The sequence below is a fragment of the Labeo rohita genome, chromosome 6 (genome assembly GCF_022985175.1).
Source record: "Labeo rohita strain BAU-BD-2019 chromosome 6, IGBB_LRoh.1.0, whole genome shotgun sequence".
Taxonomy (NCBI): domain Eukaryota; kingdom Metazoa; phylum Chordata; class Actinopteri; order Cypriniformes; family Cyprinidae; genus Labeo; species Labeo rohita.
Genome location: NC_066874.1, coordinates 19,559,543 through 19,575,377, shown reverse-complemented (window position 1 = coordinate 19,575,377; position 15,835 = coordinate 19,559,543). Strand labels below are relative to the sequence as shown.

The 15,835-nt window shown below is 36.3% G+C and overlaps 1 protein-coding gene across 6 annotated transcripts in view; it reads left to right on the top strand.

Moving 5' to 3' along the window:
• Nucleotides 1-15,835, top strand: part of pde4ba (phosphodiesterase 4B, cAMP-specific a) — a 188,569-nt gene that overhangs the window by 132,960 nt on the left and 39,774 nt on the right. For all 6 annotated transcript variants that reach the window (XM_051111564.1, XM_051111563.1, XM_051111565.1 and 3 more), the window contains 4 exons: nt 9,449-9,643; nt 10,810-10,846; nt 10,946-11,016; nt 12,321-12,370. In XM_051111564.1, the coding sequence (XP_050967521.1) occupies nt 9,449-9,643; nt 10,810-10,846; nt 10,946-11,016; nt 12,321-12,370 (353 nt within the window). The remainder of the gene's footprint in view (nt 1-9,448; nt 9,644-10,809; nt 10,847-10,945; nt 11,017-12,320; nt 12,371-15,835) is intronic.

Here is a 15,835-nt window from a genome sequence, read left to right as displayed (position 1 = left end):
ACTATATATATATATATATATATATATATATACACACACAGACACACACACACTACTTTTTATTTTTGAAAGAATAACTTTATTTAGCAAGGACACATTAAATTGACCAAACGTGACATTTACTCAATAATGTAACAAAAAATGATGCTGTTCTTTTAAATTGTCTATCCATCAGAGAATCCTGAAAAAATGTTTTCTTGAGCACCAAATCAGCATATTAGAATGATTTCTGAAAGATCATGTGACACTGAAGGCTGGAGTAATGATTGCTGAAATTTCAGCTTTGCCATCACAGGAATAAATAGTTTTTTGACATATATGAAAATATAAAAACTCCACAATTTCACAATATTACTGTTTTTTTATACTGTATTTTTCACCAAAATCTTTTCAAAATCTTACCTACCCAAAACCTTTGAACAGTGGTGTACAAATATTTTGACTATACATATACAAAACATATTACCTTACGAAATAATTTATTAGATATGACATTTAAAAATTACTGTCTTTGGTTTCAACTTAAGTATTCTGGTTGATTTAGTCATATTAAATAGTCAATCTGACAAAAACGTACCTGTGGGAACTTCTTCGCAAGACATGAAATACGTACCACCTTGTGCGTTTCGTGACATATTCAATGTGAAATGTCCACTGAGTGGCACTAAAAGAGTGTTTGTTTTTTCCCCGGAAGAGATGTACATATGGTACGTTTTACGTACATATGGTACGTTTTGATGTTTGTTTTGTACGCGTCACCGCAGTTCTGACTTGAAATGTCCGTTGAGTGGCGCTGTAGGTCTAATGCTCTGTGATGTTTAAGAAGCCGTTCACATATCGCGTCTTTTGCATGCTCAAGTTCGTTATTTCAAATGTAGGCACGTGCCAGCCGCGCTCATAACGGAAGCGACCTGGTTGCGACGCGGGTCATGTGATAAGAACCAACCAATTAGCTTCATCCTTTCCTGTAACAACATTGAAAGCTCAGCCAAGATGGAGAAACAGCTGATCATACCTGTAAAGGGATAGCTATTTTGAAATAAATTTAGTAGCAGAGCTACAGCAAATGATTTTTAGTGCTGAAAATCCGTTTGTCCTTTGCTGAAACTTCCGCGTCTTCATTGAGAGCGCATGTCATGGTTGCTTAGCAATGGCAGACGCCATGGGAGCATAAGCTACTGAGCACTTTGGAAAGAAAGTGGCGCGCCTAGCGTTTTCCACGCGTTTTTAGGCGCGACGTGAATGGTCCCTTTAAATAACGTACCATCTGCATTACAGCTAAACCTACCCGATAGTATGAACAAAAACAAATGTAATGTAAAAACGCAGTCGCAAGCATGCCGTTTTAGCTTGTTTTTCGATCTCTCATCATTCAGCTTTATCATCGAGATTCGTACCCAAGGATTCTGCATCTGAAGTCCAGTTCCGTGCAAGTTGAACTAACGAGCAAGCTTGTTACGTCAGGAAAGCGAAACGATATGGAGCTGTAATCATAACTCTGTTTGAAAACGATTACAAGTGCTCACTGTATTACCACATCTAGTGTTCATTTCTGTTGGAAACCGCAGTGATATGTACTTATTGGAATGCATTTCACGTCTTGCAAAAAAAGTTCCAACAGGTACGTTTTCGTCATGAGATCAGGTAGCAAATAGTGTTTAAAACCTGACATTGTAATATATTTATTATGTCGCACCTTTAGTGTTACGGTATATTTGTGTGGTAGTGACCTGAGCAGACTGTACAAGTTAGAAAAAAGCAAATGTACAGTTGTCATTTGGACTAGAGAGTTAAACAAAGCACCAGCGATTACTCCTGGGGGTGATTCTCGTGCGATTAGTCTACTAAAGTTGGCACAACAAACATTCTCTGGCATACCAACAAATTTCTTCAAAACAACCACGTCATTTTAAACGATCCCCAGAGTTGGGCATCTGTTTGTTCTGAAACATGTCATGGAAAAACAGCATGTTTCAGTCTTGTAGGATGCCATTTAAAGCTGGGTCCACAGCCTTGAATATTCTCACGGAGAAGCTCTTTGAACCGCCCTTTTCTGTCAGTGAGTTTCCGAAGTCACCTTCTTCCCCACAACCATGTGATCGAATCCAGCATTACAAAAGATCTGTGATGTCCAATAATGTAGTAATTTAATTGCTCATATTTTACAGTCAATCTATTTTGAAATTTTGTCAAACAGTTTCACTAACAGACAGAGGAACTGAAAATGTGAGGCACGGAGACCTTTATGAATTGAAACCCTGTATAATGTCTCTTTGTTTAAAGAAGGGCTATTGTTAGAGTGATTGCAGTTACATTTTAAGAACAAGTAGAGGATGTCTTTTGGAGCTGCACTGTGCAAACTATTGTTGTGTTTTGCATGTGTTACTAGACAGTGACTCAACAGCAGTCGCAGGATAATTAGATACTTACTGGAAACAGCATCCTCTCCTTTTTTGTTTCATGGTGATAGTATAAACACCAAAACAAGTTTATTCTATTTAATCACTGAAAAACATTTTTAATTAGCTTAAAACCACGTGATATTCCGTCTCTGCGCAGTTATTACAAATGAAAACAAGTGAGGCAAACACTGAAAAATGTCAGATCTTATCTTTAAAACAAAGATAAGTTCTTTGATGAAAATGGTCAACTCTTATCAAGTATTTATTGAGCTTGAAATTGTTGATGATAACCACAATACATATTTAGCCTGTTCAATGAGCAGTATTGTTATCGTAAACTAAAACTGTTAAAGGAGAAGTCCACTTCCAGAACAACAATTTACAAATAATTTACTCACCCCCTTTGTCATCCACAATGTTCATGGCTTTCTTTATTCAGTCATAAAGGTGTTTTTTTTTTTTTTTTTTTTTTTTTTCTGAGGAAAACATTTCAGCATTTTTTTCTCAATATGATAGACTGCTATGGTGCCCCAATTTTGAACTTCCAAAAGGCAGTTTAAATGTGGCTTCAAACGATCCCTAATGTGGTAGTTAACTATCCCAGCCGAGGAAGAAGGGCCTTATCTAGCGAAACGATCTGTTATTTACATAAAAAAAAATACAATTTAAATACTTTTTATTCTCAAACACTTGTCTTGCCTTTCTCTCCATGAACTCTGTGTATTCTGGCTCAAGACAGTTAGGGTATGTCGAAAAACTCCGACTGTATTTTCTCCCTCAACTTCAAAAATCATTTCAAAATCATCCTACATCGCTGCAGAAGTACCGACCCAGTCTTTGCAAAGTGGACATGCAAAAAAGGTAAAACAGTGATATAGGACGATTTTGAAGCTGAGGGAGAACATGAGATGGGAGTTTTTCCCTAACTGTCATGAACAGGAACAAAAACAGTCCAGGTAGAGTAAGACAAGACGAGTGTTTGGCATTAAAGTATATAAATTGTATTCTTTTTATTAAAATAACCGATCGTTACGCTAGATGATCTTTTGAAGCCGCATTTAAACTGCATTTTGGAAGTTCAAAATCGGGGCACCATATGGAGAAAAATGCTGAAATGTTTTCCTCAAAAAACATAATTTCTTTACGACTGAAGAAAGAAAGACATGAACATCTTGGATGACAAGGGGGTGAGTAAATTATATTAAATTATATTAAATTTATATTTTTAATTAATATTATATTAAAATTAAAAATGTTTTCCTGGCAACTAGCTGAAATAAATATGTTGAAATACTAAAATTACTAATACTAAAACGGAAATTAACAAAAACATCCAAAGCACATAACAAAATAACTAACACTTAAATTTAAATTAAAGTGAAAACTATAAAAATAAAATATATAAAAGAGCGATAGAGGGGAAGCTTTGGGGTATTTCTGATTGTTGTTTAAGACAATCTGTATGCTGGTGTACTCCTAAACATTGACAGAATTAACATTTTTCAAATATTTCATTCTGACTTAAGTTACGGTCTATTATTTCTCTTCTTGGAAACAAATCAAACATATTTATGACTGCTTATACACCAGAAAAGCAATAGTTCACCCAAAAATGCAAATTCTGTCATTAGTTACTCACCCTTACGATGTTCCAAACCTGTAAGACCTTTGTTCATCCTCAGAACACAAATTAAGATATTTTTAATGAAATCTGACAGCTTTCTGACTCTGCATAAACAGCAACGCAGCTGAAATGTTTTATGGCCCAGAAAGGTAATAAGGACATCAGTGGTTCAAACATAATGTTATGGGGCTACATGAATACTTTTTGTGCACATTAACTCTCTTTAAAGCTTTAGGATGCCACTGCCACTTTACATGTGTTGAACTTTATGATCGGTAATTTCCTCTCAATTTAATATCAGCCTTTACATGAACTTAAATTATAATGTCATGGGAATCAGGGATACTAGTTACAGCTGAGGTCAGAGGTAGCGTTTCCTGATAGATTTTTTTTCAGTCCTGACCTCTCCAGGGAGCTCAAATGACAAGTGTATTCTGCTTTAGACACGACAACTACTTCATGAAGTTATCGGACTAATCGGACTGAGAAGTTTGCTACAAAGAATTTCCATTTAAAAGATACTGTAAAAAAAAAAAAAAGGTGCAATAAAAAAAAATGCTACTTTGTGAATCATGTTCACAGTGAAAATAAAACTGCCAGTCAATCACTTTCCATGTAAGTGCTTGTCTGGCTTTGCGTCATATGATTAGATTCTTTTGTTTAGCATTTGATGTTGAGTCAACTGCGGTTTTTGCATTATATCATATAGTGGAATAAATGATCAAGCAGGCTGAATGTCTATATAGGGAGAGAAATCACCAAAGTTTAAGCCTGTTTCACACGGTGTTTGTAAGTAGTGTTGTTTAGTGGCTTTTCTCACCCTTCCTGGATGTTCACACTTCAGCAGTGTAGCATAAACATATAGAATTGCATTTTGTTATTAGAATTATTTTCTAACTATGGGTGTTTTTAAAGGAAATAATCAATGTAGTAATCCGGAAGTCACTTAATTTATTCTATATAGAGCTGTGAGAAAAAGTTGCTGCTTCCCTTGCGTGACGCTTGTGTGTGCAGAGTGAAACAAGCATTGCGGACACATCAGAAAATCTCTTGTGGTTTTCCTTATTCGTAGTGCAGTGTCTCACTCATATCTGACTCACGATCTCATTTATAAAATATGCATTTGGTTTATGCTTTTCAGCTGTATTGTACTTTTGTGTAACAATAACAGCAATATTAAAAATAACAACTTAAGAGCGTCTGAGGAAACCCGAGCATGCGTCATAATGCGAGACAAAAAACAACTGCGACTGAAACCAGAAGAACAAATACCAGAATTGGACGAGCTCAACTGCAAACAGAAATACAGAGATACAAAAGCTACACAAGATGTAACAAAATGAGGGATGAATTGATTGTAATCACAAGACGGAGGAAGAATGCATAAACACTTCAATAAAACAGTAAACCGATGCATTTATAATTGAGTTTTGAAGATGAAATTTTACAGAGATAGGTCAGGGAATTCCAGTATCTAGAGGCCTTGGCACTTTTGTTGATTTATTGAGGGTAATCAGAACTTTTTTATATACTTCTGTACCTAGAGTATATAACAGTTGTACAGACTGTACAGGCTGTTATTTAAATATGTTATTTCCCAACAGTTAGGTTCAGATCTCATTTGTATGAAAACCTAGGTTAACAGTCTTATTTACATAGTTGAGGTGTCACCGTCATTGACTGATTAAACACAGCACACAAGCTGTTTATATAACGACTTGTTTTACTCTCACACAGCACTTGCACTTTTTCCCGACTGACTGTACAGTCTAGTTTGTCCTGTATACATTTTCTTAGTATTGGACTGCAAGAAATATGCTTACCCAATTAAAAAAAAATCAATCAGTTCTCATGGCGCAAAATGTACCTGTGGGAACTTTTTTGCGAGATGCGAAATACTTAGTGCCATAGACGTTTTGTGAGACATTCGATGCAAAATCTCCACTGAGTGGCATTAAAAGAGTGTTTGGTTTTTTTTTTCCTCAGAACAGATGAACGTACATATGGTACGTTTTATGTGACATTGGTTTTGTGGGTGTCATTTGAAAAAGCAAGCTTGTTGCGTCAGGAAAGGGAAACAAGGAGTAGGGCTGTCACTAACGATTATTTTGGTAATCGAATAATCGATTGATTATTCTGACGATTAATCAAGTAAAATAGACGTAGTGAATGATAGACTTTTTTTGTCCAATTTGTGCCAGCTGAGCTACCGAGCAAGCTTGTTGCATCAGGAAAGGGAAGCGTGGAGTAGGGCTGTCACTAATGATTATTTTGGTAATCGAATAATCAATCGATTATTCTGACGATTATTTAAGTAAAATAGACGTAGTGAACAATAGACTTTTTTTGTCCAATTTGTGCCAGCTGAGCTACCGAGCAAGCTTGTTACGTCAGGAAAAGGAAACATGGAGTAGGGCTGTCACTAACGATTATTTTGGTAATCGAATAATCAATCGATTATTCTGACGATTATTTAAGTAAAATAGACGTAGTGAACAATAGACTTTTTTTGTCCAATTTGTGCCAGCTGAGCTACCGAGCAAGCTTGTTACGTCAGGAAAAGGAAGCATGGAGTAGGGCTGTCACTAATGATTATGTTGGTAATCGAATAATCAATCGATTATTCTGACGATTATTTAAGTAAAATAGACGTAGTGAACAATAGACTTTTTTTGTCCAATTTGTGCCAGCTGAGCTACCGAGCAAGCTTGTTACGTCAGGAAAAGGAAACATGGAGTAGGGCTGTCACTAATGATTATTTTGGTAATCAAGTAATCAGTCGATTATTCTGACAATTAATCAAGTAAAATAGACGTAGTGAACAATAAACTTTAAAATTACTTAAATACATACATAATAGCTATGAGACAATAATAATTAATTGAAAAGTATCAAAAGCAAGTAATCATGTGGTTTTATTGAGCAAAACTGTTAAAATACGTAATGTATTATAAACAATAGAGCTAACTAACGTACATGACGCAAAATAACAAATGACTGCAGAGGGTGCCAATGGCCTGACGATTGTTTTTATACTTTATGATCTAATCCTTGTTTAATATTGACTAAATGACATTTAATTCAAATGCTCACTTAATCTTTAATGTTGGGTCATTTCTTTATGACTGAAATGCTACAGCCACTGTCATTTATTGAATATGTGGGCATCAGAATGTGTAAACTCAGAGTGAGGGTTTGAGCTTTTATTTTAAAACCATGATGAACAGTTAGCATGTTTAGAAAGATGTTGATGAATTCTCCTGTGTTTGCATAAATGTATAAATGGCTTACCTTACAAATCTAATGAAATCACGCACGTTGCATTCCCAGATGAACACTATAATAAACCCAAACTCACAACAATATGGAGAGATGGAGTTTGAGATCGGTGTTGCCATGTCTGCAGTTTTCCAGCGGAATTGGGCTACTTTTACACTGTTGTTGCAGGTAGTTTTTGATGTCCGTGGGTCGAAGCGACCCCAACAACGTCATATCTAGCCCCTGAAATATGAATTTACCATGGGAACCCAGACAAAAAACGTGTATTTTATCCCCCGGAATGCTTGAAACGTGGGTTTGGGCTAGTTTTAAGTAGAAATTGGGCGGGTTTTGGTGTGAAAACCTGGCAACCCTGTTTGAGATGTTCCACTCATGTAAATGATAACAGTTCAGGAGCAGCATTTACTGTGAACAGAACTGCTCTGAGATGCATGTATATAATAAACGTGCATGTATTAAACCGGCATTGTATTTTTTTGTAATTGAATTGCAATGTTTGTGAATTCACAGCAGCATTATTATGATTTTTAAATGGGTTTAATATATCATGCAGCCTTGAAAAACAGTAGTTTCAAGGATTCTCGTTGGTGAAATGCCCCACTTCTGGTATTTTGCCGGTTATTCGACACAGGCAAATTGAAGTTGAGGATTTTTTAAAATCGAGTACTCTAAATGAATTGAGGAATTGTGACAGCCCTGATATGGAGCTGTAATCACAAGTGCTCACTGTTTTGCCGCCTCTATAGTGTTCACTCCTGTTTGAAACTGCAGTGATATGTACTTATTGGTACATATTTTGCATCTTGTGAAAAAGTTCCCACAGGTACATTTTCGTCATGAGATCAGGTAGCAACAAATACAAGTGTGAAATGTTGCTTTGTTGGGTTTAAAAAGATGATATCCCAGGGTTAAGTGCAGTGTGAAAAAAAAAACGCTGTTGATAGTTGTTATGAATGGTAGGCTAGCAGGAAAAAGTGGCACAATAGGAGGATGTTGATTCAGTGTTAGCTGTTGGTTGTCAGACACCGGACGGCCGCGTGCATCAGGCCACTCAGCGACGTCTCAATAACTCTTATTATCATTAATAGCATTATCAAAATCATACATGTATGTGTGGTTTGTCTGCTGTAGTAATTTTCCATTGGTCAACTGCAGCAAAACAAGGAACTGTTTTTAAATGGTTCTCCTATTCCCTAGTTTATTTAACTTTGAGACTCTCCAGTGTTTAGAGCAACAGTGAAAGGTCACCAAACCTCTGGCGCTCTGAGTGTAAAGACCATCGCCACTTCCTCTGAAATCACAAGCACATCTGAACTGAACACAAGCGTCCTTTAAAACTGTTTATTTGACTTTAACGTAATGTGTTTCCCCTGCCTCTCTTCTTTTTGATGTGGGCTGAAACCATCTCCACTATGTTTCCTTATGGTTTGGAAAGATGAGACGTGCTTCCGCCCCAAGTGCTGGGAATCTTTGAGACTTTCCAGAGCTCTCCGGTCCCAGAGGACAGCTTGTGTATTTCTCCTGAAATTTTCATTAAGCTATATATAACTTTGAATCTTGAGGATGACCAAGGTGGATCAGTATTGACTTGTTTTTGGTTTTGAATTAACAGTCTTAGTCCTAAGAAAATGAAAAGTATATTAATTAATATCAATAATAGTGTGTAAGTTAAAATGACAGAATTCCAAGACCATTAAATGGATAGTTCACCCAAAAACTAAAACTAAAATTAGTTACTCACCCTCATGTTGTTCCAGACTCATAAGACCTTCGTTCATCTTCAAAACACAAATAAAGATCCTTTTCAACTATCACATTGAAGGCCCAGGAAGGGAGTAAGGGCAACTGTTAAAATAGTCCATGTGACATTAGTGGTTCAACCATAATGTTATGAAGCTACGAGAATACACGTGGTAGTTGCGTTGCTGTCTATGCAGGGTCAGAATCAGAAAGCTCTCGGATTTCATTTAAAATATCTTAATTTGTGTTTCATAGATGAACAATGTTCATACATGTTTAGAACCACATGAGGCTGAATAAATAATGACAGAATTCTAATTTTTGTATAAACTATCCCTTCAAAAAGTTGTGTGTTCTTACCTTAATTTTAATGTGTTGTTTTTTGGTTTTTGTGCCATTGCAGTTTCGATGTGGAAAATGGCCCGTCTGCAAGCTGTAGTCCTTTGGACCCCCAGGCCTCACCAGGTTCTGGCCTGGTTCTGCACACAAACTTTCCTGGCCACAACCAGCGGCGAGAGTCCTTCCTCTACCGCTCAGACAGCGACTATGACCTCTCACCAAAGTCAATGTCTCGAAATTCTTCTATCGCCTCAGAACTGTAAGTAAAGTTTTTTATTGTTTTAAATGAGCTACGTTTTATGAATTAAACCTGTTAGAAACATTTTAAATCAGCCTGAACTGGTTTGCTGGTCTTGTCTTCCAAACCGGACCACCAGACCACCAAACATTCCTAGTTTAGTTTAAGTTTTTGGTCGCACTTTATTCTAAGATCCAATTCTCGCTATTACAAACCATTAAGTATGACTTTTGCCTCAATAAACTCCTAATTTGCTGCTTATTGATAGTTAGTACGGTGGTAGTTAAGTTTAGGTATTGGGTAGGATTAGGGATCATTTTAGTGAGAATTGGTCCCTCTACTAAAGTGTTACCAAGAATTTTATGGGAAAAATGTGGCATAAACCTCAACACTTTTTTCTACACACTGCATCTGTTAAGGATGGATATAGTCAGTTCAGTTACTTTTCAGTATTTTAGTACTTTTCAAACAGTAATTACTGAATCATCTTCACTAATGAGCCAAGTTACTCGGAAACTACTTTAATTTATTTGTCAGCACAACTAAACCGTCCAACATCTGGTAATCTGAGGACTTTGAAGTTGTTTAATATGCCTCGTTTTTCATCAACACTAGTATTACTGTTTTCAAACATTTCTGCAGGGTAAAGGTGGAGGCGGAGCTGATTAGTGAAGTTGATTTATGCGCTGCTGCTCACGGCAGTGAGATTTGCATGCCAGAACGTATCTCAATCAAGGCCTTATTTCCCAAGCCTTCTGGCAGTAACTGCCTGGAATTATATCAGAACGCATTTTCCAGAGTCTTAGATGCCAAATATCTGTTGAACCCTGAGGAATGTGCTGGATTGTTCTTGCTAACCCATTTTTTGGTGGCATTTAGGGATACTGAAAGGAACCTCGTCTGACAATTGAGTCTGACGAGTGAGGTATTACTGGCTGAAACTAGACGTGAAAAAATGCAGGACGGGAATGTAGCCATTTGCTAAAACAATTCATAGCTGTTTGGTTATTGGTAAATACTCTAGTACTCTGGCGTAAGTGATTTCAGTGGAAAATAAAAGTCATTTAAAAAAAAAAAAAAACAGTAAACAGGGTCGGATTTGTTTTTATGTTGACTTTAAATTATAGCGTTTGCTTTGTCTGAGTGTCAACCGCTTAAGATGTTAATACATTCTCACTTGATTACAGGCATGGGGATGACTTGATAGTCACACCTTTTGCTCAGGTAAACACATCAGTGTCATGTTTCTTAAAGGTTTATGTTTCAAATGGACGTATGCTTGGTTTTACCTTACAGTATTATGTTTCTTCTGTCTTCTTCTAGGTTCTAGCAAGCCTTCGAAGTGTCAGAAACAACTTTACTGTCTTGACCAATGTTCAGTGCTCATCTAACAAGTGAGTATTATTGTAAACAGAAGCTATACCTTTATTCAAAACACAAATAGACAATGCAAATACACTAAATTCAACAGTTTTGTCTCTGAAAAATTAGCAGGTTTTTCTTGATTAATTAAGAAATGTTTTCAAAAATATTTTTGACTTGTTCCAGAGTTAAAAGAAAAAAAAGATGCAGAAATGGACTTACAAGGCATTGTATTGGAATACAAATTAGTGATTAAAATACGCACTATAGTACACACTTTTATACATGTTTGTATACATATTTACATGAGACGATAAAATTCTTACCTGCCAGAAGAATAAAATCGCTAAACCTGTGGAAATGTAATCTTTTATCTTCTCTGACAAAACAAAGCCATTAAACCTTGTCACATGATATATGCAGTGAAACCAGAGAGGAATATGATGTAACTATCCACAAAATACTGTTTACATGGATCAAACTCCACCAACAGGGATTACGTCAGTAGCACAGACCAAATAAAAGATTAGAACAGTATTCTTAATGTTGCTAAAATGTCATTTTAGGCTTAAAAACATGTATATGTAATAATATTAGCCTTTTTTATTTAAAAAAAAAAGTTTTGTTGTTTGTAAGACCAACCACAAGAGGGCAGTCTTTCCAATCATTTGTTTTGTGGATTCGGCCACCCATGCACACTGACATTTCACTAAAGCAGTTTTCCACTTAACATGTCACCAGTTTTCGGGATTTCCAATCCCAGCCAAAAATCACTTGCCTACGGAGAAGATTTCCACATTTCTCTAAATTCCATTTTTCCACCTGAGCGATGAGGGTAAATGGGGAAAAAGGTGTTTACTTGCTGTTATTCATGGAAGAAGTATTTCGCCCTTCCAAATAACCATGGATCTACGTCAGAGCAATTACACTGCACTGTTAGAGGCTTTTGTTGGATTCTTCGCTAGTCTGGCCAAGGGCAACCCAGTTCAGATCAACTTGAAGGGAAATTTTACGGAAGTATGTACGAGAAAAAGGACACACCCTGTGATATCATAATAATACGTCTGTATTAAAGGGGGAATGTCGCATTAAATCCATGATGCACTTAAGAAAAAAATATATTGCAGAATGCACAGGCTTGAGTAGGGTTTTTTCATTCTCATTTAATGTGGAAACATGCTATTTGCCTGACATTATGCATCCTGTTACAGTTCAGGATGACGCAAAAGAATGACACATGTGTTTGAATTGCAGGGGTTTTCTGCTTGTGTGATAGTTGTTTGTTTGTACTTATTCAGCAACGTTTTTAGTAATTTCTCAACATTTCCTCTTGCAGGAGATCCCCTGTGTCCAACCAGCCCCCCATCACCAGAGTGTGCCTACCGGGTAAGTCCTAGAACTTGTAGATCACTACTGAAAATCCATATGTATATATATATATATATATATATATATATATATATATATATATATATATATATATATACATATATATATATATATAATTTAAGGAACAGTTCACCAAAAATTAACATTTGGAACAGATTTGGAGACATTTAGCATTGCGTTTTGCACTCACCAATGGAAGTGAATGGGTGCCGTCATAATGAGTCCAAACAGCTTATAATATAAACCCCAAGTAATCCACATGATTCCAGTCCATCAAGTAACATCTTATGAAGCCAAAAGCTGCATGTATAAAACAAATGCATCATTTTTTAAACGTTTTTTTAACTTCAGAGTTTTGCTATGGTCTACAGTACTAGTCTACTAGGCTTCTAGTATTGCTTTCTCCTATTAAAAAGTTGTATTGTCTGAATCAGGGCCCTAGTGAAAAATAAATATACAAAAATGTATTTAAAATGTATTTTCATGCTAAGTATACTGCAAATACATTCACATATTATGTACTTAATAAAAATACCCTGCAGCTGTACTTTTACTGTACTAAACTGGTATATTTGAAGTCTGCTAAATCGGAAGTTCCAGTACTTAATGCACTACAATTGTGTGGAAGTCCAACCAAAGATATACTATAATTGATTGTGCTAAAGTGGAACTATTGCAAGTGTAGTATTTTAGTATTAATATAAAGATTGTGCATTGTGTACAAGCAGTACTCCAAATAAGGTGTAATTACAATTTTTATATAATTAAGTCTCAAAAAATATGTAAGTAAATATGATAATAGACTTCAGCTACACTTAGTTTAAAATAAAAGCATTTTAAATCTTACTTTTACTAGGGGAGAGAAATATTCACAGATCAAGCACTGTTTACAAGCAGAAGCAGTCCAAAACATTCTGGCAATAAGTTTGAAGTTTAAATGCCTCAATGATTCATTTGTTTTTTTTTGCAAACACATCATTTTTTGCATCACAAGATTGGAGTCGCATGGATTGCTTCTGAATTATTGTGATGTTTTAATTAGCTATACTACCATTCTGATGGCACCCATCAGAGACATTGGTGAGAAAGTGATTTAAGATTAAATTTCTCCAAATCTGTTTCAGAAAAAGTAAATGTTTTGGTCAACTACTTCTTTAAGTCAGTATGAAGTGAGTACAGAATTTCAAAAGTTGACTGTTCATTGTAATTCCTAAGATTTTTTTCAAAATCCAACAAAAAAAATGCTATGCTTTTTGGGTTAAACGTGTCAAAACGTGTTTATTTACTCTTTAGGTTAAAGGCATTTCCCATGCTTTTAAAATAACTCAATCTTAAAGATCATGCGTTTGCACGTGTGTCTGTAAACACATGTTTTGTTGTGCTGTGTTTAAGTATATTTTTAATGATAGAGAGACCTCTTGCCATGCTACGTGACTGCCCACGCCGTTGCCCTCTTGTATCCCTCATCATCAATCATCTCCACGGCAGCTTCTGCTGATTGGCCCGGCAGTGTTGAAATGTTTAGTAGACTCACGTACGCACACATTCAAGCACGGTGCCCATATTAGTGGCTGTTTTGTCTAGTCGCGCAGAACGTGTTAGACTATAGGAAAGGGCCATGGCTGCTACGTGTTGGTCCCTCACATGCATGCACACCTGCCAAATATAATAACACAACGGACAACAGGCCTGCCTCAGCTTTGTATAACGAGTGGGAAAATTCCTCATAGTTCACTGTCTGTCCTTGAGGATGGCTCCCAGTGTGATATCAGAGAACACGCCAGACAGAGATTTCAGAAAAACTGTAATCTATGCTAACTAAACAGAACAAGGCCATTCACTGGAGCCTCTATTATACAGCCCAGACTGTTTTCTTAGAAATGTCAAGAAAACCTTGGCGGAGTGAGGTCATTTCTGAAGGATAATAAGAGAGAGATTGTTCACATTTAGACGAGGAAGAGAAGAAAGAGACTTCATAAAAACACAATCTTCAGCAGGTTTGTTTAATGAATTGCAAGATTATGTACACTGCAAAATTGATCTTTTTCTTGTTGAAGTATAACATTGTACTGTCATTTTTTGCAGTGTAAAAAAGTAATAAGACGTTGCAAAGCAATTGGTATATCTGTAACAGGCATGTTGAGCCTCAGCACTCACTTGGGAGACACAGGTTTGAATCTGGCTCGCGTCTTGTTCACATTTTCTCCCCCAGAATTATTTATTTTCTCTTCTCAACTGTCTGTATGCATAAAAAATGGCAAAAGCCCCCCAAATAAAACATGCTTATGAACTTCAATGCACTCTGGGGGGACATTTGTGTCGTAGAAAGAAAAATATGTTTGAAAACATATGGGAAAAGATCGAACTGCTAGTACAAAGAGTATAGATTGCTGGTATTTGACCTGTACAGTCTGGTTTGTTGGCTGTAATTAGGATGCTGAATTCACAGTTGAATCAATATGTTTCTAGGAAAGATGGAAAAATCAAATAGAGTGAAAAAAGAAGGGATGTAGATTATTGTCTGTGTGTGTATCATTTGTGTACTTGTTTTAGGAGGAAGAAATATAAAGGGCACAGGAGTCCAGCTTAATGTAACACTGACTAGTTTCAGTAAAACACGCACTTGTAATGTCAGTAATCAGGCCAAACAGCACTTAGCTCGGCCTACATCAAAAGGGACCGTATCTTTAATGCGTAATGTGGAAGAAGAGCAGTAAGTGGCATTATACTGAAGCAGAGAGCATGAGAAATGCAGTCAGTAGGAGTTCCTGTCAGGTGCGGTGGGTTGTGATTGACGTCAGTCAGCTTGCATGCGGCTTTGTTGACTTCCTCTTAAACCAGGTGGACTGAGATTCACTTCCTGATGCTCTTCAGGCTTGATCGGTTGCTGATAAGTGCTTGCTATTATTCTGCAAGTTGAGTAAAACGTCATACTTACTCACTTCTTAGTAAGATCTTAGTTTTGGTATGTTGAAAATATGCGATAGTCATGCATCATTTATGGAGCTGTTTACAACATAAGTGCCACATCATTTTGGAAACGTTTTGAATGAGTCTTTTAACCCTCTGGGGTCTGAGGGTGTTTTGGGGCCCCGGAGAAGTTTTGACATGCCCTGACATTTGTGCTTTTTTCAGTATATTAAAAACATATTCATGGCTAAAGTCTGGTTACACTGTAATCAGCACAAACTGGGCTACAATAATATGTAAGAAACATGAATGTACATGTTTGTGTTTTTGAGAAAACAACTTTTATGCGTGGTTAGTGAAAAACTAAATGTTTTACTGTGCTACTGTGTGTCAGATAAATTATATAGTATGTTCATGTAGTATAAATTATTCTGGGTCTAATCTACTTTGTCACATTTTTGTGATGCATGATAAGAAAATCTGCTGTCGCTTTCTTTTTAGATTAGTTTTTATCTCTGTTTAAAAAAAAAAAAAAAAAATCATAGATACTTT